The sequence below is a fragment of the Trematomus bernacchii genome, unplaced genomic scaffold (assembly GCF_902827165.1).
Source record: "Trematomus bernacchii unplaced genomic scaffold, fTreBer1.1, whole genome shotgun sequence".
NCBI lineage: Eukaryota > Metazoa > Chordata > Actinopteri > Perciformes > Nototheniidae > Trematomus > Trematomus bernacchii.
Window position 1 is genome coordinate 539526 of NW_022987709.1, and position 25207 is coordinate 564732.

The 25207-nt window shown below is 46.8% G+C and overlaps 1 protein-coding gene across 2 annotated transcripts; it reads left to right on the forward strand.

The window, feature by feature from the left end:
* Nucleotides 1-974: 974 nt before the first annotated feature.
* On the forward strand, nucleotides 975-24780 carry scly (selenocysteine lyase). Of its 2 annotated transcripts, XM_034140927.1 has the most exons (13): nucleotides 975-1089; nucleotides 12156-12257; nucleotides 12426-12535; nucleotides 12683-12783; nucleotides 12878-13055; nucleotides 13445-13572; nucleotides 14286-14441; nucleotides 14528-14634; nucleotides 14764-14800; nucleotides 15133-15216; nucleotides 15291-15390; nucleotides 15548-15623; nucleotides 24382-24780. In XM_034140927.1, exons 2-13 carry the CDS (start codon nucleotides 12166-12168, stop codon nucleotides 24533-24535), a joined length of 1323 nt encoding a protein of 440 aa, XP_033996818.1. In that variant the 5' UTR covers nucleotides 975-1089; nucleotides 12156-12165; the 3' UTR covers nucleotides 24536-24780. The 2 variants fall into 2 exon arrangements, with proteins under 2 accessions (XP_033996818.1, XP_033996819.1); XM_034140928.1 differs by lacking the exon at nucleotides 15133-15216.
* The last annotated feature ends 427 nt before the right edge of the window (nucleotides 24781-25207 follow it).

Below are 25207 nucleotides of genomic sequence, written 5' to 3' on the forward strand. Positions count from 1 at the left end.
ATACTGTATTAAATATATGAATTGTGGTCAGACCCAGTTGATACACAGCACTTAAAGTGACTTAAAATAAAAAATGTTGGGGTATTTTTGGAGATTTGTTCGGCTATCTCTATTAAAAATGGAATAAAACTAATACTAGGCATACATTTGTCGTTTAAGAGTTCTCCTTACAAGTAGACAGTAGTATGTTCTTAGTATAATCATAGAATTTAAGTACAAATCCAGTGACATTGGGGATAACATTGTATTTGGTATTTATGTATTTAAAGTTGGCCATGGTTATTCTATACATTTACAAATAATTCAATCTTAAATCTGTCATGTTTAAAATGTATAACCACAACTTTACACTCTGTTGACGTTATATTTTTTACGCAAATTGTAATTTAGTCCAAAAGTAGATACTATACTCAAATAACTGAACATATTTGATGTGTGTTTCTTTTATTTATATGTTGCCCCAAAAAGCTTTTCCTTAAGGAGTCATTTTAATTTATTGTTGTTATTGTATTGTTTGCAATCATCATTTTGAAAATGTTTGGGATCAATAGTGATATCAATCATCCTTTAAGAGTATGTGCCGAATCCAGAGTTGCCATGTCTTAGCACTCTTTATATAACATTTATGTTTATCTTTATTTTTTTTATCCTTATCTTCTGGACTCGAATTAACATCATCTCCCAGGATTTTCTTCAAATTCGACAAATATCTTGCTTTTCTCTGATTGTCAGACAATATCACAATAAATCAAATAAGTGTCAGTAAACACTTCATCCTGCCTGTGTCACAGGTTAAAGCATTTTGTGTACACGTTATGAATGTTCTTTTTTAATTGACTTATGTTCTAAAAATAGATTAAATCAATGAATATGAGAAATACACAAATGTAACATGAAAAAGTTAAAATTATATTATTTTATTATAAATGATTTGAATCGTCCTGTGACCTCTTTATTGCAGCTTTCCCTTTAAGACACCTGGCAACCCGGCGGAGTAGCGCTTCATCCAAAGAGGCTAAAGCCAGCTAATGATTGACACAGATAAACAGCAGTAAACCTTTTCAGGACAACTTCACATCACTTCTCAAGGTTAGACACACAACCAAGCAGCTCAGCCTGATGTGTCTCAAGCAGAGGAACATGTCCGAGTCATGTTGACAGCAGACTATCAGTTAAATGCAACCGTGCTAGCAAAGAGGAGTAATTAGCTGCATCAGCTAGCTTTAGTCAAAGCTAACATATGTTAGCTACAGTACTTATCTAGCCGAACATCAGCTCGGTCTGGCAGAGAATGGACCGGTTGTTGTTGTCATGCTGCAGTCACAAGTCTCCTCATGTTCTGTGCTAACATAGCACAGTTATTAGCAGGAAGCTACCCGACAGCCTTGCTGAGTACCTCCCTGCTGCTGAGTGCTGACAGAAGCGAGGTGCTGCCAGCTGATGGAGGAGACCGGACTCATGTGTGTTGTGTGAACCATACATGTCAGCCATACTAAAATATGTTGTCTCTACAGTACCGGACAGAGGCGGATCCCAGCTGTCTGAGGGTCAGGGGTAAAAAAAATGAAAAAAGGCACTGGCATCAGAAAGTATTCAAGCATGCAGCAGGACACAGTGGTAGTTTAGTATAAAGTCATAGCCACAAGAGAAACCCACAAAAGCCCATGATTGGTATTTCTTTCAGTTACCGAATTTGTGTTAGTAACTTTGTTACATTTTTAAAGCTTAAATAATTGTTTTAAAAAAACAAAACAAACACATTCCCAGAACTTTGGCTCAAATTATGCTTCAACACTATCACTAATTATATTATCACAGACTATTTTTCTCTCTCTGGAGGGGGGCCACAGGGGCTCAGTGTTACAGGGCACTGGCCCCTGTGGCCCCTCCCTAGAACGGGCCATGGTAGGGCAGCCTGTGGGGCACTGCTTTACATCTTCTCCAGTCCAGGACCTTTCCTCTCATGCAGGGGCCGCCTGGAGGGCACTTCATAATGTTGTATCACTTTCTGCCCTGGTTAGGGGTGGGAGTGAAAAACAGGTTTCAGTTAATAACGGTTTCCTCCGTGACTCTTGATTTATTTTATCAATGCTTTCCCACATTTTGCCATGTACAAATAAACAATACACATGCTGTATCAGTCTCAGTGTGTTAGGAGCAGGAGAGATACAACAAATATCCAAAAGCATGGAGCTAAATAAAGCTCTCCTCTTCCCACACTGATGATGCTACCTTGTGAACATCAAATCCCTGTTGAAATGAGCAGGAGGAGAGCTTGTTAACAGTGATCAGAGGTCCCATTCAGATACATTGTGACTCTTTAATATATGTACAAATGAGTATAACGTGAAGGTAAATTATAATGTGTTCAAATGTTATCTTTAAAAGTAACGTTTTTGGTGAGAAATTTGAATAAATGCAGTTGTCTAAAGCAGTGGTTCTCAAACCTTTTTCAAGAATGTACCCCCTTTCAGCCAAGTACCCCCTGATCAGCGCAAAAACAATGTTAGGGGAAAAAAGCCTATATAAACTAAAGAGGTACAGTACAGCCTTGCACCATCAGTGTCTGATTTATTAAAACAACATTGTAACTGAGAAACACTTAAATGCTACATTTAAAATGTTTACAATCCATCACTAAATTCATGGCCAACCAATTTTAACATCATGCAATAACACTAAGACGACATTAGTTGCATTGAACTGATCTTTTTAATAAGTTGTACTTACAATTTAGTGAGAAACATGGGCTTGTGCTTCACTGAGGATCTTTGTCATTCTGACAGGGAGGCAAACTGCAGTTATTACACTTCGCGTTTTGAAATATGTGTAACTCTGTTAATATAAAACCCACACTGCTCAAACTTCGTTACTTTTCCTAAAATTGGTATATTTATTTATTTATTTATTTTTGGGGCGTGGGGAATGAAGAGAAAAAAAATATGAGCATTTTATGAGCATGGGATTTTGACTACTCATATGCATAATGCTGCGCTATACTTTGCGGCCACACGCCGTTGCCAAGCAACGCTTATTGTTTAGGTCCTTTGATAAGCAGTCAGTCATATAATTAACTAGAACTAGCTAGATCTGATAGATTTGGACATAAACGCGAGTGAAGTATAACTGGACGCGAGAGAGAGATCAGAGATCAGATCAGCTGCTGCTGACGGAGAACACGCAGCTCTTCCGGATCACAGCTCCCCCGCTGTGACGGACCGTTGAGCGAAGCAAAATACACTTAAGAGTTAGACCTAGCACACTTAGCTAGTTCATCTACTCTGGAACTAGCTAAACTAGTTATAAATATATGTATTCTTTACTATCGGGTCACTTATTACAGGTTCAGCGACAGTGGCGTACTGGCCATCGGGACGTTCGGGACGAATCCCGATGGGCCGGTACTGAAGTGGGCCGGTCGGACGATGTGTGCCGGTCGGATAAGTCACTAGCACCCCCACCCCCGTTGAGAATTTACTAGCGGTAATTTACTAGCGGTAATTTACTTGCGGTACCGAGGTGGGCCGGTCGGATAAGTCACTAGCACCCCCCCCCATAGTGCTGAAGCTCCCCCTAGGATAGCCATAGCACCCCTAAGCACCCCAAAGAAATGTATGTGTCTTTTTTTATTTTTATGTGTGAAATTCATAATTAGAAAAATGATTGATTCGAAAATAATATGCTACAGTAGGCCTACACGTAGGCTACTTCTGGGTCTCCGTGTTTCATTCAAGCTCGGCTCTGTGTGTGTGTGGCACGAGCCATTTTGTGTGCGTGCACGAGCGAGCGAGCGAGAGAGAGAGAGAGAGAGAGAGCGCGCACTGGTACCGGAGATTGTTGTTGTTGTTAGCATCTGGTGCTAGCTAGCTACGCTAACGGATATAAGGATCTTTTTCAACAACAAGGTGGAGGCAGAACTCTCCTGTCAGACTGAGAGGCTGAGATTGTTACGATATCCGATAGGACCCAAACGCAGGACACGGCAGAGTGTTGGAAAAAGGTTTATTGTGAGGTGGAGGAGCGTGGAGAGTAATCCTGTAGGAATGAAGACTGGTGAGTGTGGAGAGTAATCCGGTTGGAATGATGACTGGTGGCGGCAGGTGATGGTAACAAGGCGGCTGGATAGTGATCCTGGAGCATAAGAGAAACAGATGAGAAAAGTATTCCGTGTACAGAGAAATAGTTTTAAATCGGCTAAGAAGGCTGAGAGTTACCACTGGGGATTAAACAACGATCTGGCGCTGACATGTTGTGGAGCCTCCGCTGATATACCATTAGTAAATGGCTGAATGGGAATCAGGTGTGTAAAGCTGATTGCACCAGGTGGAGATTTGCAGCAGGTGGAGATTGAGCCGGGAGCCAGGAGTGACAGCCACCACGCCCACACAGACAGGGAAAGGGAACACACACTCACAAGGGAGGTGGCTGAAGAGTAGAGCCACCACAGTACCCCCCTCTTAAGGGACGCCTCCAGGCGGTCTACCAGGTCTACCAAGGTTATCCCGGTGGAAGTCCCGAACCAGGGACGCACCCACGATGTTTCGCCGGGGAACCCAAGACCTCTCCTCTGGACCATAGCCCTCCCAATCCACAAAATATTGGAATCCCCTTCCCCGGCGACGAACGTCCAACAATCGCCTGACGGTGTAGGTTGGGTGATCATTGATGATGCGGGGGGGTGGGGGAACACTCACTGGAGGAGACAAGGGGCTGCTGGCAACAGGTTTTAACAGAGAAACATGAAATGTCGGATGAACCTTCATGTGTGGGGGAAGCTTGAGTTTTACTGCAGATGGGTTGATAACTGAGTCGATGATGAAGGGGCCGACATAACGTGGCGTGAGTTTCTTCGACTCTGTCTTGAGTGGGAGATCTTTGGAGGAAAGCCAAACACTCTGACCTGGTAAGTAGTTGGGAGCCGGGGTCCTGTGGCGGTCTGCGATGAGGCAGTTGCGGGCAGCGGAGCGGAGCAGGGCGGCTCGGGTATCCCTCCACACCTTATGACAGCGACGAAGGTGGGTCTGAACGGAAGGAACAGCAACCTCCTCTTCCTGGGATGGAAACAGGGGTGGTTGGAAACCCATGGCACAATGAAAGGGTGAAATACCTGTGGCTGCATTTGGCAGGGAGTTGTGGGCATATTCGATCCATGGCAGATGTGGGCACCATGACGAAGGGTTCCTGAAAGCCACACAGCGAAGAGCCGCCCCCAGATCCTGGTTGGCCCGTTCCGTTTGCCCGTTCGTCTGAGGATGATATCCAGATGACAGGCTCACTGATGCTCCCAGAGCCTGACAGAAGGCTTTCCAAACGTGGGAAATGAACTGGGGACCCCGGTCAGAGACGATGTCGGTGGGAATCCCATGGAGTCGAACAACATGATTGACCAGAAGATCTGCAGTCTCTCGGGCTGTGGGAAGCTTGGGAAGAGCAACAAAGTGTACCATCTTGGAAAATCTGTCCACAATAGTTAGGATGATGGCATTTCCTTGTGACAGTGGAAGTCCAGTGACAAAATCCAAGGCCACATGCGACCAAGGACGCCTAGGTACCGGCAGCGGCCGAAGCAGGCCAGAGGGAGATTGGTGGGAGGACTTGGCGCGGGCACATACTGTACAGGCAGCAACAAAGGCCCTGGTGTCTTGAGCCATGGAAGGCCACCAGAACCGTTGTTTTAGAATAAACAGTGTGCGATGGACACCAGGATGACAGGAGAGACGGGAGGCGTGTGCCCACTGCAGGACCTTGGAGCGAACAGGGGTAGGCACAAAAAGACTATTAGCTGGGCAGTTACCTGGGTTAGGTTGCGCCCGCTGAGCCTCCTTAACCAATGACTCAATCTCCCAGGTAACAGCCGCCACCACGCAGGAGGCAGGCAGGATAGTGTCTGTATTGGCAGCTGGTCCTTCGGAAGCGAACTGGCGAGAGAGAGCGTCCGGCTTGAGGTTCCGTGACCCTGGACGGTAGGTAAGGGTGAATGAGAAGCGGCCGAAATACAGGGCCCATCGAGCCTGACGAGAGTTAAGGCGCTTGGCAGATTGGATGTACGCCAAGTTTTTGTGGTCTGTCCATACAATAAAAGGGAGCTCGGCTCCCTCCAGCCAGTGCCTCCACTCCTCTAGGGCAAGTTTGACAGCCAGCAGCTCTCTGTTACCCACGTCATAGTTCTTCTCAGCTGGAGTGAGGCGGCGAGAGAAAAATGCACATGGATGTAATTTTTGGTCTCGTTCCGAGCGCTGGGAAAGAACTGCCCCTACCCCGGTGTTGGAGGCATCGACCTCCACCACAAACTGGCGAGAGGAATCAGGGTGGATGAGCACAGGGGCAGTGGTGAAAAGTCTCTTTAGCTCCGAGAAGGCTGCATCGCACTCTGGAGTCCAGAAAAAACCAGTTGTAGGGGAAGTGAGTCTGGTTAAAGGGCCCGCCACTCTGCTGTAGTCTCTGATGAAGCGCCGATAAAAATTGGCGAAACCAAGAAACTGTTGAAGCAGTTTAACTGAGGTTGGTTTGGGCCACCCCGCCACCGCTTGGATCTTCTCAGGGTCGGTCCTAATCTTTCCTTCCTCAACGATGTAGCCCAGGAATGAGACTGTGTTGACATGGAATTCGCATTTCTCCGCCTTCACAAAGAGTCTGTTTTCAAGGAGTCTCTGCAGCACCTGCCTGACATGGATAATGTGCTCCTCCTTGTTACGGGAGAAAATGAGAATGTCATCCAAGTAGACAAAGACTGACCGGTTGAGGAGGTCACGGAGTACATCGTTCACCATTGACTGAAAAACTGCTGGGGCATTCGTCAGTCCAAAAGGCATCACCAGATACTCAAAGTGACCGAGTGGTGTGTTAAAGGCAGTCTTCCACTCGTCCCCTTCACGGATTCTGACGAGGTGGTAGGCATTGCGGAGGTCCAGTTTGGAAAAGATGGTGGCTTCCTGGAGGGGTTCAAAGGCGGAGTTAATGAGGGGTAATGGATATTTGTTTTTTATAGTGATGGCATTGAGACCCCTGTAATCAATGCAGGGCCGCAGTGAGCGGTCCTTCTTGGACACGAAGAAGAACCCAGCACCGACCGGGGAGGAGGATGGGCGGATGACACCAGCAGCCAGGGAGTCATGGATGTAACTCTCCATGGATTTTCTCTCAGGGCGAGACAGGTTGAACAGACGTGAGGAAGGCAGAGGGGCCCCGGGCTGGAGGTCAATGGGACAGTCGTAGGGTCGATGAGGAGGAAGAGAAAGAGCTCGCTGTTTACTGAACACCTCTCCTAGGCTATGATATTCCATGGGGACAGATAACAGGTCAGGCGGCTCGATCTTGGGTGGTGGAGCGGCGGCCTCTGCTGGCGGTAGGGCAGACTGCAGGCATGAGGATAAACAAAAACAACTCCAACTAATGATTTTGCCAGTTATCCAATCAATCTGGGGGTTGTGTGTTCTTAACCAGGGATGACCCAACACTATGGGAGCATGAGGTGAGGAAATAAGGTGAAACTGAATAAACTCACGATGGTTTCCAGACAGAATGAGGTTTACTGGCTTGGTGCGGTGAGTGACTTGGGCCAGGAATTGTCCATTAAGAGCATTGGCATTAAGAGGTGAATCCAACACTTCGCAGGGAATTCCTGCCTGAGCTGCGATGTCAATGTCCAAAAAATTCTCGTCTGCCCCCGAGTCCACTAAGGCGAGCAGGGGTAGTGACTGTTGGTTGCAGCAAAGAACGGCTTCTAGCTGCGTTCTGGGTCGGGGGTTGAGAGAGGAGGAAGGGCTCGCCAGAATCCCCACAGCTACTGACGAGCCTGACCTTTTGGCAGATTAGGACAGGAGGAAACTAGATGACTGGTTTGGCTGCAATAAACACATTCCCCAGCCTGGATCCTTCTAGCCCGCTCAGATGGTAAGAGGTGGGCCCTTCCCACTTGCATGGGCTCATCTTCGGGGGGTGAAACCGAGAAAGGAGTCGGAAAGGATCTGGAGATTGGGGCAGTGGCAGTGCCAATTCGGGGATCAAGTGAGGAGTAGCTGGGATTGGGGTGACGGCTATTCCTATCCCTGCGTCTCTCTCTGAGGCGATTATCAATCTTGATAGCTGTGGCAATTAAATTATCCAAGCTAACTGGATCATCCCTAGCAGCTAGCTCGTCTTTAATTGCTTCGTTCAGCCCTTGAAGAAAAACATCTTGCAATGACTCGTTATTCCAGCCTGAGTCAGCAGCAACTGTTCTAAACTCAACTGAAAATTCGGCTACACTACGGGAGCCCTGCCGGAGAGAAAGAAGGCGCCTAGAAGCGTCCCTCCCCCGTACCGGGTGATCAAAAACTTTTTTCATTTCGGAAATGAAAGTATCAAATGATGAGCAAATGTGTGGCTGGCTCTCCCTAACGGCTGTAGCCCAATCTAGAGCACTCCCCCTCAACAGACTCATTACATATGCTACCCTAGCCCCATCTGTGTGATAAGTACTAGGCTGCTGCTCAAAGACTAACGAACACTGGAACAAAAAGGCTCTACAAATACCCAAATCTCCAGCGTATCGCTCCGGTGTAGGAATAACAGCCTCTCGTAGCTGATGGAGAGGTGCGGCAGGAGCGGGGGGAGGAGCTGTCGGCTGTGCAGCGGGCTGCGGGGGAGAAAACTGGGAGGTGAGCAGTTCCACTTGTGTGCCGATCCTTTGCACGTTAGTGGAGAGGTTCCGGAGAGTCTCCACAACCTCACGGAGAACCACGTCGTGATGCCCCACGAGAGCACCTTGATTGGCCAGGGCTTGGCTGAGTTTGTCCGCAGTCTTGGACTGGTGGCCTGTGTCCGCTGAGTCCATACTGGCCAGATCGTTCTGTTACGATATCCGATAGGACCCAAACGCAGGACACGGCAGAGTGTTGGAAAAAGGTTTATTGTGAGGTGGAGGAGCGTGGAGAGTAATCCTGTAGGAATGAAGACTGGTGAGTGTGGAGAGTAATCCGGTTGGAATGATGACTGGTGGCGGCAGGTGATGGTAACAAGGCGGCTGGATAGTGATCCTGGAGCATAAGAGAAACAGATGAGAAAAGTATTCCGTGTACAGAGAAATAGTTTTAAATCGGCTAAGAAGGCTGAGAGTTACCACTGGGGATTAAACAACGATCTGGCGCTGACATGTTGTGGAGCCTCCGCTGATATACCATTAGTAAATGGCTGAATGGGAATCAGGTGTGTAAAGCTGATTGCACCAGGTGGAGATTTGCAGCAGGTGGAGATTGAGCCGGGAGCCAGGAGTGACAGCCACCACGCCCACACAGACAGGGAAAGGGAACACACACTCACAAGGGAGGTGGCTGAAGAGTAGAGCCACCACAGAGATAACGTCAGCTCATGGTGAAGTAAAGAACTCTCAGTGTTTAGATATTAACTTAAAGTGGACCTTACATGCTATATTTGAATAATGTAGTGTAGGACCATACCTATATAAGGCATATTTATACTTTTTTCTTTTCAAAATACGAAACAGATCGTGCGTTTTAGCCATGCCTCATTTCGCTCAATTTGCACTTTTTTTAGCTCTGCTCTGCAAGGGCAGATTCAGTGAGAACAGTACCATCTACAGGCCTGGCATATGTACTACAGCGTCTCCAGCGCTTTCGAACGGCAATGGCCGTGGCTGTCTCCTCCTGATTGGTGGAGTTGGCCCAATAGCCGTAGCGCCACTGTCCTGACGTCAGGACAGTGTTCAAATCTGGATCAGTTTTTATCAGATCCGTTGCAGCCCCTTTTTTAGAGATTTGGGTATGGAGGAAAATAGAGAGGGTTGAGTTTTCTGACACTTGGTGAGTTCCCTGGAACACCGGGGACACATATTCATGTATAAAAGACGTACAAAAGTGCATTTTGCATGATAGGTCCCCTTTAAGTTAAGTTATCTCCGTGGGGCTCAAACGGTTTGGTCACGATTAATCTAAACAATTATTTCCGAGGCACACGTTTATATGATCATTATAGGTATAAAAAAATAAGAGAATAAATGAAAAACAGGTATGAAATACTAAATGACACAGTAAAACAAGAATACAGTTTAAAAGTGGAGTGATTTGTAAAATATCCATAAAGAAATAGAAAATCGGTTTACAGTTCTGTTTCATATGGGTGTTGAGAGATGTATCTATAGATCTCTTAATTTTGCTCTCAAAGTGCACCAGATTGATGCTTTTAACTTTAAAGGGCCCATGTCATGCTTTTCCGGTTATTACCCGTCCCCTTGTGTGTTATGAAGGTTTTTATGCATGTAAACGGTCTGCAGAGTCAAAAACCCTCAAAGTACACCCTGTAGGGAGTACAACTCTAACACAGAAAAGACCTGTCTGTGCTGCCCCAGAACGCCTCGTTGGAGATTTCTCATTTTCCATTGTTTGCTTCCTGGGTATGGTGACGTGTGAACACCCAAATCAACAACAAATGACCGGATTGGCCCAAATGGACCAATCCACGGAGCACCTCACACACCAGGATCCCTTGGCTAACTAACAGGGAGTCCCATTGACTTGCATAGAGCTCCCTGAACGCTGCTAATAGACGAGTTGGGATCGCGGAGAAATGCTCTCCGCAGACCCATGCTCACAGCGTTATAAACCTTTTTCTTACTCAATATCAAGCCAGACTTATTGTTTTTACTTCGGCTGTGAGTGTTTGTGTGTGCTCAGGATGAGTTTCGCTTGTTCTCGCTGTATCGCCGACACGGAAACCTGTCCGCTCCTCGCAGCAGTTCGCAGCAGCGGCGAGCAGCAACGAGCCTCGCAACGAGCCTCGTAACGAGCCTCGCAACGAGCCTCGTAACGAGCCTCGCAACGAGCCTCGCAACGAGCCTCGTAACGAGCCTCGCAACGTCCCGACCAATCAGAGGACACTGGGCTCACAGGGAGGGGGGGGGGGCAGGAGCTCCAACAAGCCGTTTAGGACAGAGAGTGAATACCTGGTGAATACACATACTATACAGAGATGCTGTATGAGAAACCAATGTGAGTTTGGATTTTTTGTCTATTCTAGTACCTCAACAATGGAAATATGATCAGTAGAAATGGCCATGACATGGGACCTTTAATATTTAAAAAAAAAATCTCCCGGGGGAGCATGCCCCCGGATCCCCTAGAGGAGGTTAGGTCCACCACCAACTTACGAAAATAGCACTTTACCCCTGCTTACACCTATATGCCGTGAGCTGATTATCGAGCCTTCATTGTAACAGTCGCGGGTACACTGTGTATGTGCATGTGGGGATTGTTGCATTAGAAAATTCAACTGTAGCGCCCGGGACATTAATGGGAAACCCTAAATGTTTGAGCACCCTCTATGAAACGTCAAGCTACCCCACAGCACCCCCAAAAGAAAATCTCTGGCTCCGCCCCTGTTCAGCGAGCTGCACGAGACTGACGGGCTGTCAGGAGAGGGAGAGGAATAGAGAGCACCCCGTTTATTTTTCCCATTTTATTATCCAGAATTACTGTAAACTTTTGAATAAAGTAGTTACTCTACTATTAGTAGTTTGTTTAAATGCATTAATTATGTTGTTTTTTTCATTAACATAAAATAAATCTCACGTACCCCCTGCAGTACTCCAACGTACCCGTAGGGGTCCGCGTACCCCCATTTGAGAACCACTGGTCTAAAGGACACATGCATTACACCTGCTGATGACCTGCCGTCACTATTCAGTATTGTCCAAGTAATGACAGCCCTTTACATGTAATCTGTGAAGTACAAAAGTAGAGGGTTTTGGTTCAAATAGTAATATAGGGTTGAAAGGTAGTTTTATACTGGACATTGAGTAATAATGTTACACAGACATCCGTCTCCATTGAAACTGTATGCTGATGGCAGGAGGAGCTCCCTGGTGCTGTATGGAGTTACACTTTATTCATTTGTAGTGACGCTCTTGCCTTTGATGCTAATGTTCAGAATCATACAGATGAGTCATATTCTGTGGAAGGGGATGTATATCACTTTGGTAATTGTGACAAGCCTAGGTGATGTTGACATTATTCAATGTTCCTTTTATTATGTATAGCCCATGTGGGGTTGTGATGGACACTGTTATATATTATGTTTTTTAAATCTGTGGCAGCACAAATTGCCCACCTGGGACAAATAATAAGCTGACTTGACCTTCTAAATGTTTTATTTTTTCCTAGGAGTGTTATTATGGCCAAACAATATGAGGACCTCGGCTCGTTAAAGGGTCCCGCCTTCACTGACCATACCTTTCAACATTATTCAGAAATGAATCTGGACAGGTAGGAAGGTCTGTTTTGGATTGATCACATTGTTTCATTCATTCATTGACTCCAAAAAAATGACTGGATGATTTTTATGCTCCGGTTTTTGTTAATGAGTAGCATATATGCTTAACACAGCCGATTTGAAAAATATTCTCTTCAATTAATGTACTGAATGGGATGTAGGATCTACATGGACTACAATGCAACAACACCACTGGAACCAGAAGTGATCCAGGCCATTTCTGACGCCCTGCAGGACGCCTGGGGAAACCCAAGCAGCAGTTATATAGCAGGAAAGAGATAATTAAACCTTTTATACTATGAGATTAATGGAAATGTAATGTCATATTTTCCGTTGTTTGCCTTTTCAGATAATCTATCTAAGCATGCAAACAATAAAGCATTACTTCTGAAATAAACAAATGTGCCTTCTACTGTAGGTGCTAAAGCCAAGGCGATAATTAATCAGTCCAGAGAGAATGTGGCGAGAATGGTTGGAGGGAAAGCTGAAGACATCATTTTCACATCAGGTGGAACAGAGGTAATCCTGACCCTTAAGTGTGCTGCTGGAAAGTATTTTGTGCAGAACAGTAGTATTGTGCATGCAATGGTATAACAATGAAATGTTCTTTCAGGCCAATAACCTGGTGCTCCACACTGCTGTGGAGCACTTCAGGAGGAGCTGCAGGGCTGCAGAGGAAGGGGGGGGGCAGCAGAATGGAAGCAGCGACCTCCCTCACATCATCACCTCTAATGTGGAACACGACTCGGTCAAACTAGTCGCTGAGCACCTACAGAAAGAGGGCAAGGCGGGTAAGAGAAGAGAATACAAAATCCCAAATTCGGATCCATAAAGTACATCTTACTGTATGTTCGTCTTATCTTTTTTGTTTTTAAGGAATCTGGCTTTTATTCTCATATATTCATTGTTTTACATTTGATGTGTGTTTGGTCTGAATACAAATTATTCTTTTTTAATGTTAAATTGTTCAAAAAATATATTTTCTTTTATAATCGTTATATGTTTGACCTTTTATTTATTTATGTCGTTTATGTTTGCACCACCATACACCACAGCAAATTCCTTGTATGTGTAAACGTATCTGGCTTGATTCTGATTCTGATTTATTGGAAAGACTAACCTCAACTAGATTCCTTGCCTGCACATTCTTTCTGTTTGGGTAACAGTGTTTTTGTCACAGATGTGACATATGTGCCTGTGTCCAAGGTGACAGCCCGTGTGGAGGTGGAGGACATTTTGGCTGCGGTGCGCTCCAACACTTGTCTCGTCTCAATCATGCTGGCCAACAATGAGACCGGGGTCATCATGGTGAGAAGGAGATAGAGGCTTACAAACCGTACTTCTCTTTCATTTTCTCTTCTATCTCTTTGTCAGGGAAGCCCTGAGCGGCAAGTGAGTAAGAACATGTTGGGTGTGGGAGTGGTTTGCCCCCTGTGTTTATGACTTGAGAAAAGGTGGGGAAAATATTTTGCCAGGATAATCTTACTAAACTACTTACATTTTTAAATCTGTGAAACAATTGAAACGGTAAAAATCTGTTTTTCAATGTTTGTGATATGTGTTATTACTTACTTGAAGGGGGTCCATAGGAATAGAATATGAGGAGGTTACAGGATTGTCGGAGTGCTGGCACAGTACACAAGAAGGTGGCAACCATATGTACCAAACATTTCTACTAAAAAGATAAAAATGAGAGTAGTGTTACATAGTTTACTAATTCACCAACAATTAGATTAGACTTGTAAACAGGATCATTCAAATGTATTTTCCCTCACTTGCATCACAGTGCTTCCGTATCGAACTGATAACAAAGACCTTTTACTTTTATGATCATAACAAATAGTTGAATAAACAATCTGGACATTTTAAAAGGAATAATTTGTGCTGATGAAGCAGACAGCTGCATCTTAATGCTTCCATATATCATGCATTGAATACGATTGAAATGAAGTTCCAATGTAAAGAGAAAGAGCTCTCGGTACAGTGTAATGACCTGCATGCTGACATCGTCCTCCTGTTAGCCACTCCCAGAGATCTGCCAGAGGATAAAGCGTCTGAACAGGCAGCGTGAGCGGCTGCAGATCCTGCTGCACACCGACGCTGCTCAGGCTGTGGGCAAAATCCCAGTCCATGCCTGTGAACTGGGAGTGGATTACCTCACCATAGTGGGACACAAGGTCAGGAATCTGTTGTATAAAATATAAAGTTTGTAAGAAGGACAAAAGGAAAATATTTGATTGAAATATTTGTTCTAAATATGTAGTTCTATGCCCCTCGGATCGGTGCTCTGTATGTGAACGGCCCTGGGACGAGAACCCCTGTGTATCCCATGCTGTTTGGAGGAGGACAGGAGAGGAACTTCAGACCGGGGTAACATACAATATGGTCTTACATGAGGAATAGTCAATAAAGTACCAAATATGCATAAAACAACAGCCAGAATCAGAGAGCTGCACATTTACACATGGGGTCTGTTTTCTCTCTCTCTGAATATTACAGCACAGAAAATACACCAATGATTGCTGGTCTGGGAAAGGTAAGTTCTCCTGGAATATTTACTAACATCACTTTTTAATGTCTGAGATATGTTCCTAATTCAATGGTGCACATTTGAGTGAGGAATTACGACTTGTCAAAGCAGTTGGGTCTGCTCTAAACTCGTGACACACTTCTTCTATGCTATTTTCCTGCCCTGTTTTATCATAATCAAAACCTCATGCACGACTTATTCAATGAAGTTGCTGTTATTATTATCTAAAATAGTTAAAGGAAGACTATAACTACTATTGGTAGCATTCCTTTATTTAGACACTAGACTTGTCATGGTAAGCATCATTCATAGTTCCTGATTTATTATATGTCTGTTAGGCTGCGGATATGGTGACCTGTCATCTGTCTGATTATCAGAGTCATATGCTAACCACCAAACTCTACTTGGAAGAACGACTGAAGGTCAGTTTTGGTAGATGTCAACAAATGTTGCATTTTTTTAATGAAAACTACCATCACTATGCTTTTCTTTTCAGGCCATCTTCAAAGACAAAATCCACTTCAACAGCCACTTCCCGGGCTCTGATGTCCTTCCAAACACATGTAACGTGTCCATCCTGGGCCCAACACTACAAGGTGATGTCATCACTTATCTGTCTCCGTCTTATGTCTGCTTTGCCTGACAGTTCACAACAGTGTCCTTTAACCCTACACCCATGTTAGTGAGAGGGAGGTCATGACCTGTGCGGGCTGTAAAGCACAGAGGCTTTAAATGATTCATCTCTCTGTTCAGGCTGGAGGGTGCTGTCCAGCTGCAGGAGGCTGCTGGCCAGCGTTGGGGCCGCCTGCCACTCAGACAGTGGAAACAGGTAAAAGAGTATGGGGGTTATTCCCTATCTTTATTCAAGAGCGTGGTCTTTAAATTTGAGAGCATAATTTATTGATTTCACGTTCAGATTATATATTTATTTCCCTCAAACCCTGTCCTCGCACTCAAATAGTGCCTGCTTGCGCTTAGATTTGCTCTGCTTCTGCTCAAACTGTACGCTTGCACTCAGATATACTGCTGCTTGCACAGATTTCCCGTGTTCCAGCTTAAAACCTTCTCCTCGCACCAGGGGCGGACTGGGACTAAAAATCAGCCCGGGACTCTCGACCGGCCCACTCGCACTCAGGCTGTTTCGCTCGTCAAATGTCTGCTCTCAGATTTCTGCTGTGCGCTAGGATTTTTTGGGCAACAACCCTGTCAACATCCCTCAACAAATAGGAGGCCTGGTGTCCTTGCGGGTGCGTTCGCTTTACTTATTAGAGCGTCCCGTAAGGGTGGTTACTCTTTGGTTTATAAACTCCCGCCCTCCACAGCTTTATTACATATACTTCACTTGTTTCATTTACAACTTTTGGGGGAAAAAAGCACAGCTGATATATATATATACCAGCACCTTACTATAACGGACCGTCTCCACAGCAGCGTTAAAAAAATCTTGGAGGTGGGCGTATCTGAGGCTTGGGGATTTTTTTGCGATCAACCAATCACATGAATCTCCCGCCCGCGACATACGAAGCCAAAAAGCCCGAAGTAAACTGGATATAAACTCCCCAAAACAGACGAAAACATACCACTGTCTCTGCCACCTCCCTCCATGCCTGGCTCCTCCGGTTTATATCCTGGTAGGTCTGGTCATAAAGCACCGGGTGATTGATTCCCTACCGCTAATTTCTCCTCCATTTTTTGGAATATGAGGAAATGACCTGCGGTATGTCTCTCCCAGCATACACGCCGTTTGATTGGCTAGAGCTTGAACTGCCAGATTTGCGTACACGGGATTTGATTGGCTGCCGCTTCCACCTCAGCTTCAAAAGTTGAACATTGTTCAACTTTGAATCTTGAAAATCCTGAGAATCTCCGCTCGCCTGCCCACAATGCATTTCGGCGAAAAGTGAGGGAAAGTGACGTCACCCCATTCAAAGTGAATGGGCAGAAGCGTTTCAAGATTTTTTTAACGCTGCTGTGGAGACGGCCCGTAATAGCTACGTTAATAGTAGCCGTAGCGGACCCGGCGCCACGAGGGGGCAAAAGGGGGCATTGCCCCCTCAGTTGTATTCTTTGCCCCCTCACTTTGAGCATCCATCAAAAAGTACAATAAATGTCACAATTATTAAATAACTTTAAATAATTATTTCCCCCAACACACTATGTTTAGATCAGATATGTGGGCAGGCAGTCAAGCAACGTGTAAAAAAGCCTCAACCCCAAGTGAGCTTGTAGTCTTAATTAATGTTAGCGTGTGTGCTTAGCTGTAAACACAGTCGGATGGGTGACCAAAACGTCCCCGTTTTCGGTGGCCGGTACCCGGTTGAAACTCCCGAAAATGCTGCCGTTTTTGAATGTGCGTTAAAAAAAGGTGCAAGGTGAAATAACATGTTACATGTGATGTCAGTAAAAACCATAGACTGTATATATAAAGGTAAAAACAGAGTAACAGTGTTGTGCCTGTTTGTAGCGTTAGCGTATTTCTTCTTCTACTACTTCTTCTTCTACCTCTTCTACTTCTAATTCAATGTACCTGCCCGCGAAATATTGGACAAAAGAAACTCGGCTAGTAGTGTCAACTAAATCCAGAGTATTACAACAAAAGTGCTTTAAACGAGGTAAGTTACGAATGTATGTTCTCATAAAAGCGAGCCCTTTTGCTATAATAATAATGTGTTATGCATTATATAAACCTTATCGGTACAATGAGCGACATCTAGTGACGGATTTTGGAACATTGATTTGATTTTTCTCATGGCAGTTAACGCAGCGTCCACACGGCAGCGTGCGTTGAAGCTTGCCGGTGGGCTTGTCTGAAACTCGACCAACAACCAATCACATGAATCTCCCGCCCCGGACACACAAGCACGCGGTTTGATTGGCTAGAGCTTGTACTGGCATATGATTTGATTGGCTGACGCTTCCGTCGAAGCTTCAAAAGTTGAACATTGCTCAACTTTTGAAGCGAGCAACGCGAGCAAAGCGAAGCGAAGGAACCACAATGCAGTTCGGCAAAGCGTGACGCCACCCCATTCAAAGTAAGTAAGTACATTTGTATAGGAATACGAGTTAAGGGATAGAGGAGAAAAGGTTATGGTATAATTACAGAGCAAATTCAAATCAATGTTAGTCTGTTAACCAAAGTGCAGCCATCTAATAATGTCTTTAATAATAGATATATTATTAAAGATCAGAGGAAAAGAACAGAATGAGAGGGGTACATCCGGAATACAAATAAAGAGATTGTAGAGCAGTGGGAAGGAAAAAAGCTTTGTGTGTCAATTAATTAAATTGCCAGTATTTTTCGTTTTTGTGAAAAAAAAATCCCCCACTCTGGTTTTTTAACAGCCCCCTCAGTCATTTCATCCTGGAGCCGGGCCTGAGCCGTAGCACACCCAACGCCAACTTGTGGCCCCACGCAAAGTTATATGATGAGGCCCTCTGTGTCGCGAGCGTCGGGGGGGGGATGCCGCGCAAACTGCTAGTGGAGCCTCGCAAACTGGCACGCTTCCAATGTAGGTGCGCCGCATTTGCGCTTCAGATGAAGCTCCCTTTGCAAAATGAAGCACCCTCCGCAAGCTGAGGCCTCCTCCGCGAGGTGAGGCCCCACGCAGTCTGCGTGATCGGCCTGTAGGGAGGGGCGGCCCTGAGCACACCAACAGGAGGCCGTGTGCTGGAGCAGAAAAACAGTCTGGAGGATCGCTGTCCAACATGGAGCAAAGTCAAGGACCCCAACGTTACTTCCTTCAAATTAATTTGGTAGTCATATTTGCGGCACATCTATGAATATAATTTTAATGGTAGGTTTATTTTAACAGTTAGAGTAAGAATATCAAAAAGAAAATCGAGAAATTGACATTACATTACATGTTACTTGTTAGACGCTTTTATCCAAAGCGACTTACATACTCAATACTGTGGGCAATCCCCACAGGAGCAATTTGGGGTGAAGTGTCTCAGGGACACAACGACATGCTGACTGCAGTGGGGTTTGAACCTGTGACCCCATGATCCGAACACCTACTGTACGGACAACCCACTACGCCACACGCCCCCCCCTTTATATAAAAGATAAACATTTATTTGCATTTAACTGTGAAATAAGTATTTGATCCCCGCAGAACATAAGTTAGGACTTGGTGGAGAAACCCTTGTTGGACACACAGAGGTCAGACCCTTCTTGTAGCTGGTCTCCAGGTCTGTGCACATCTCAGGAAGGATGTTGGTCCACTCCTCTCTGAAGACCCTCTCCAAACCCTTCAGGTTTTGAGGCTGATGCTTGGCCTCTGGAAGCTTCAGCTGCCTCCACAGATGTTCTATGGGATTAAGGTCCGGAGACTGGCTAGGCCCCTCCCTCACCTAAATGTGCTTCTTCTTTAGCCACTCCTGTGTTGCCTTGGCCGTATGTTCAGGGTCATTGTCCTGCTGGAAGACCCCTCCATGACCCATGTTCAGTGTCCTGGCTGAGGGAAGGAGGCTATCGGCCAAGATTTTACGTTACATGGCCCCGTCCACCCTCTCCTCGATGCAGGGAAGTGGTCCTGTCCCCTTAGCAGAGAAACACCCCCAAAGCAGAATGTCTCCACCTCCATGCGGTGGCGATGGTGTTCTGGGGTTAACAAAAGCATCCAGAAGCTCCACTACATTCAGAACAGCGCTGCTAGGATCCTGATGAGGGTGCGTAAATATGATCACATCACCCCCATCCTTAAAGCACTACACTGGCTACCTGTGGAACTGAGGATCGAATTCAAGGTCTCCGTCCTCACCCACCAGTGTGTCCATGGAACTGCCCCTCCCTACCTCAAGGAACTCCTCAACCCCCATACCTCCTTGCGGACCACCCGCTACAGCAACTCCAACTTCCTCAAACCCCCCAGGACTAAGCTCCGTACTATGGGAGACCGGGCCTTCTGCTCGGCTGCCCCCAGTCTGTTGAATGCTCTCCCTGACCACATGAAAAAGGCCTCAAAACCCATCTTTTCATTAGAGCCTTTGCCTAGACCTTTTTACCCTTTTATTTTATTTTATTTGTATGGTTTGTTTTTTATGAATTCTACCGTGCTGTGTAATGTTTATTTATACTGTTCATGCTCACTGCTTGTAGCACTTCGGGATTTAAAATCAAATATGAAGTGCTTTATAAATGAAACCCATTATTATTATTATTATTATTATAGTCAGCATCTCTCTTCCTCCAAACACGGCGTGTCGAGTTGATGCCAAAGATCTCGATTTGTCTCATCTGACCTCATCACCTTCTCCCAAGCCTCCTCTGAATCATTCAGAGGTTCATTGTCAAACCTCAGACGGGCCTTTCATGTTCTTCTTGAGCAGGGGCTGCAGGATTTGATCCATTATGGTGTAGTGTGTTACCAATAGTTTTCTTGGTGACTGTGGTCCCAGCTGCCTTGAGATCATTAACAAGTTCCTCCTGTGTAGTTATTAGCTGATACTTCACCTTTCTCCTGATCATCAATACCCCACGGGGCCAGATCTTGTGTGGAGCCCCAGACCGAGGGCGATTGATGCTCATTTAGTCTTTCTTCTATTTCTGAATAATGGCACCAACAGTTGTGTCCTCCTCACCAAGCTGCTTTCTGATGGTCTTGTAGCCAGTCCCAGCCTTGTGCAGGTCGACAGTCTTGTCCCTGAGGTCCTTAGACAGCTCTTTAGTCTTGCCCATGGTGGAGAGGTTGGAATCTGATTGGTTGATTCTGTGGACCGGTGTCTTTTATACAGGTAAGGTTAAAGGAACAGGACTTATGTAACCGGTCTGTGGGAGCCAGAATCCTTGTTGGTTGCAAGGGGATCAAATACTTATTTCACACAATTAAATGCAAATCAATGTTTATCTTTTATATAATGTCAATTTCTGGATTTTCTTTGTCATATTCTTACTCTCACTGTTAAAATAAACCTACCATTAAAATTATAGACTGTTAATTTCTTTGTAAGTTCAGTTAAAGCCTTGTATTGTCATTGTACACAGAGTATAACTGTTAGGTAATGTGGAAAGGGTAGGACCCAACTGCAGGCTACAAAAGAGGTAACAGGTCTATAAACAAAAACGAGCTTTATTTAAAAATAAACAAAAAAAACATGGCATGAAAAAAACATAGGTAACACGAGGAAGATACAATACCAAAAACGATCGTGACCAACATGGAGGGAGACAGGAAAAACCAACAATGAACCGACCAGGCACACAGGGGAAGACAAGACTAAATACAGAGAGGGGTAATCACAAGACAAGACACAGCTGGGGTAAGGGAGGCAGAAACACAAGGGCAACAGGTGAACACAATCAGACACACCAGGGAAACTAACGACAGGAAGAAGGAACAGAGAAGACACAAGGAGGAAAACATTTCAAAACAAAAGGTGGAAAATGAAAACATAAATACAAAACCATAACAGAACCCCCCCTCAAGGGACGGATTCCAGACGTCCCAAGAAAACCCCAAAAAGTCCAAAACCTCTAGAAGGGTGGGCGGAGGGGGCCCGGAGGAGGGACGCACAACCAGGACCAAAAGGGTGGGTGGAGGGGGTCCGGAGGACGGGCCCGGAAGGGGACCCGGGCGGACAGCCCGGGGGCAAGGCAGAGTCCAAAAAGGGGCGAAGGCCACAGCGGGCGAACTCAGGGGCCCGGGCATGAGAGCGAAGGCAGCGGCCGGAAGAGTCAGGAGGCCGGGCCCGAGGGCGAAGACCACGGCTGGGGAACCCAAGGGGCCGGGCTCGAGGGCGAAGGCAGCGGCCGGAAGAGTCAGGGGGCCGGGCTCGAGGGCGAAGACCGCGGCTGGGGAACTCAGGAGGCCAGGCTCGAGGGCGAAGACTGCGGCACTCAGGGGGCCGGGCTCGAGGGCGAACAAGAAGGCGGCGACGGGACCCAGCATCGGCCGGACAGGAACCGGAGCCGACGGGACAGGCGCAGCCGGGACCCCGAACATGACATGGGCCGGTGCCAACGGGACCCCGGATGGAGCAAGGGCTGGTGTCGATTGGACCCCCAACGGAACAGGACACAGAGTTGGCAGGACCCCCGGTGGAACAGGTGTCGGCGCGACCTCCAACAGGACAGGACACAGAGTTGGCAGGACCCCCGGCGGGACAGGTGTCGGCGGGACCCCCAACAGAACAGAACATGGAGCTGGCAGGACCCCCGGCGGGACAGGTGTCGGCGGGACCCCCAACAGGACAGGATCTGGTGTTGGCAGGAAACCCGGCGGAGCAGTAGTCGGCGGGACCCCCAACGGGACAGGACATGGGGTTGGCAGGACCCACAGCGGAACAGGTGTCGGCAGGACCCCCAACGATACTGGACGTGGAGTTGGCAGGACCCTCAGCGGAACCCCCAACGGCACAGGACATAGGGTTGGCAAGACCCCCGGCAGAAGAGTAGTCGGCGGGACCCCCAATGGGACAGGACACGGAGTTGGCGAGACCCCCGGCAGGAGAGTAGTCGGCGGGACCTCCAACAGCACAGGACACAAGGTTGGCAGGACCCCCGGCAGAAGAGTAGTCGGCAGGACCCCCAACGGGACAGGACATAGGATTGGCAAGACCCCCGGCAGAAGAGTAGTCGGCGGGACCCCCAATGGGACAGGACATGGAGTTGGCAAGACCCCCGGCAGGAGAGTAGTCGGCGGGACCTCCAACAGCACAGGACATAGGGTTGGCAGGACCCCCGGCAGAAGAGTAGTCGGCGGGACCCCCAACGGGACAGGACATAGGATTGGCAAGACCCCCGGCAGAAGAGTAGTCGGCGGAACCTCCAACAGCACAGGACATAGGGTTGGCAGGACCCCCGGCAGAAGAGTAGTCGGCGGGACCTCCAACGGTACAGGAAATGGGGTAGGCGTCGGCCGGAGAGCCAACAGGAGACGAGGTGCTGGAGTCGGCCGGACCACCGACAGGACACGAGGGGCTGGAGTGGGCCGAACCACTGACAAAACATGGGGGGCTGGCGTCGGCCGGGGAGCCAGTACTGGAGCCGAAACTGAAGCCAGAACCATGGCTGCTGGGGCCAGAACTGGGGCTGAAACCATGGCTGCTGGGGCTGGAACAATGGCTGCTGGGGCCAGATCTGGAGCTGGAACCATGGCTGCTGGGGCCAGATCTGGAGCTGGAACCATGGCTGCTGGGGCCAGAACTGGGGCTGAAACCATGGCTGCTGGGGCTGGAACAATGGCTGCTGGGGCCAGATCTGGAGCTGGAACAATGGCTGCTGGGGCCAGATCTGGAGCTGGAACCATGGCTGCTGGGGCCAGATCTGGAGCTGGAACCATGGCTGCTGGGGCCAGAACTGGGGCTGGAACCATGGCTGCTGGGGCCAGAACTGGGGCTGCTGGGGCCAGATCTGGAGCTGGAACCATGGCTGCTGGGGCCAGAACTGGAGCTGGAACCACTGGAGCATGGGCTGGAATCTTGGTCTTGCGTCTCCTAGAGATTCTTTGGAGGATCTGTGGGCCTCCCAAGGCCTGGTCATACCCCAGGAAAGGGTTAGAGGCTTCGGACAAGTCCTCAGGACTACTTGTGAAAAGTTGTAGCCACTCAGGCAACATGCTCCTAAGCCAGGGCTGGCGAGCAACCTCCTGACGTGCCTCCTTCAACGCAGCCTCTCTACACGTCTAGAAGAGGCGCCATTCCAAGTATAACAAATGTACTCCAGAGAGTACCCAAGACATTCTGCCTGTAGAGCAAAACGATCCGAGTCTGCTGAGTCCAAAGCTGGTCGGTTCATTCTGTTAGGTAATGTGGAAAGGGTAGGACCCAACTGCAGACTACAAAAGAGGTAACAGGTCTATAAACAAAAACGAGCTTTATTTACAAAGCTGATGACAAAAAACATGGCATGAAAAAACATAGGTAACACGAGGAAGATACAATACCAAAAACGATCGTGGCCAACATGGAGGGAGACAGGAAAAACCAACAATGAACCGACAAGGCACACAGGGGAAGACAAGACTAAATACAGAGAGGGGTAATCACAAGACAAAACACAGCTGGGGTAAGGGAGGCAGAAACACAAGGGCAACAGGTGAACACAATCAGACAATCAGACACACCAGGGGAACTAACGACAGGAAGGCAAACACAGGAAGAAGGAACAGAGAAGACACAAGGAGGAAAACATTTCAAAACAAAAGGTGGAAAATGAAAACATAAATACAAAACCGTAACAATAACGAGATTCAGAGTGCAACTCTGTCCCGGTGTGCAAAAAATACAAACACATACAGAACACTAAAAAACACGGCAATAGGACAGACAACATAAACAATCATACGGGGCAATAAATAGTTACAAATATTGATATAAAAATAGTATATAAAGTGCATTAAAACTTACAAAATCTGCAGGGGATCAAATACTTATTTCCTCCACTGTATATATATATTCAAAATAAAGAATGAAGGTAGCCTCAATGAAAACCAAATAAGACACCTAAAAGAAAATGCAGGTGTAACTTTAAGGGTATACAGCTCCCTTTTTTTGTTGTATTCTAATTCGTAATCCCATTACATGTAATCTGTTACTCCCCAAGCCTAGTCATCACATACCTCTACCCTGCAATGTCTCTCCATCAGGCCTTCCCATATCCTCCTGAGCTGTGGCGTCCCCTCAGAGCGGGCAGCGAACGCCCTGAGGCTGAGCGTGGGGAGGGGGACCACCAAGGCAGATGTGGATGCAGTTGTGGAGGACCTGAGGGAGACTGTGCAGCTGCTGGAAGACATGCTCTGATTACCTTCTTCTGGGTCAAATAATAACATCGTGTGTGTGTTTTGTTCCACTACCTGATCATGTAAAATGGATGAAATATTTAATATAAATAATAAAGGGGAACCTGAGGGATGATGCTATAGAGAGATGACTGTTCTCAGCTTCCATCATGTCATGTGAGGAGCTAATCAGCTAATTAGAGTCAGGGCAACATGTATGAGTTTTATGAGAGAAATAAACAAATTCAATCAACTATAAAATATGATCTGTAGACAATCATTTATCAAATGTATAATTTGTTTAGCCATCCCCATTGAGATGATTATTTATAATAGTAGTACAAAATAACAGTGGTTGTAATGCACCATGCCTCTTACTTCTCCCATTACTTAAGTTTCCGTGCCGCCTCAGCTCCCCCATCTCCAGTGAAGCGTTGGTGCGTGTGCCAGCATATGGTCACTGCCACACAAAGGACAGTGGGAGGCTGCGAGTTACGCGCCTCCACCGTCTTTCATTACCTTTCTATCTTACTCGTACTGACCCCCCCTTCCTCTCCCCTACAGCCATGCTGGCCAGCTGGCTGCCAGCTCAGGTGTCACTTTCCTGGCTCAGAAAAGAGGCAATGAGTGCCTGAGTTGTTGTTATTGAATGAGCATGAGTGAGTTAGAGATGATAACCTGGTGGGAGCCAGAG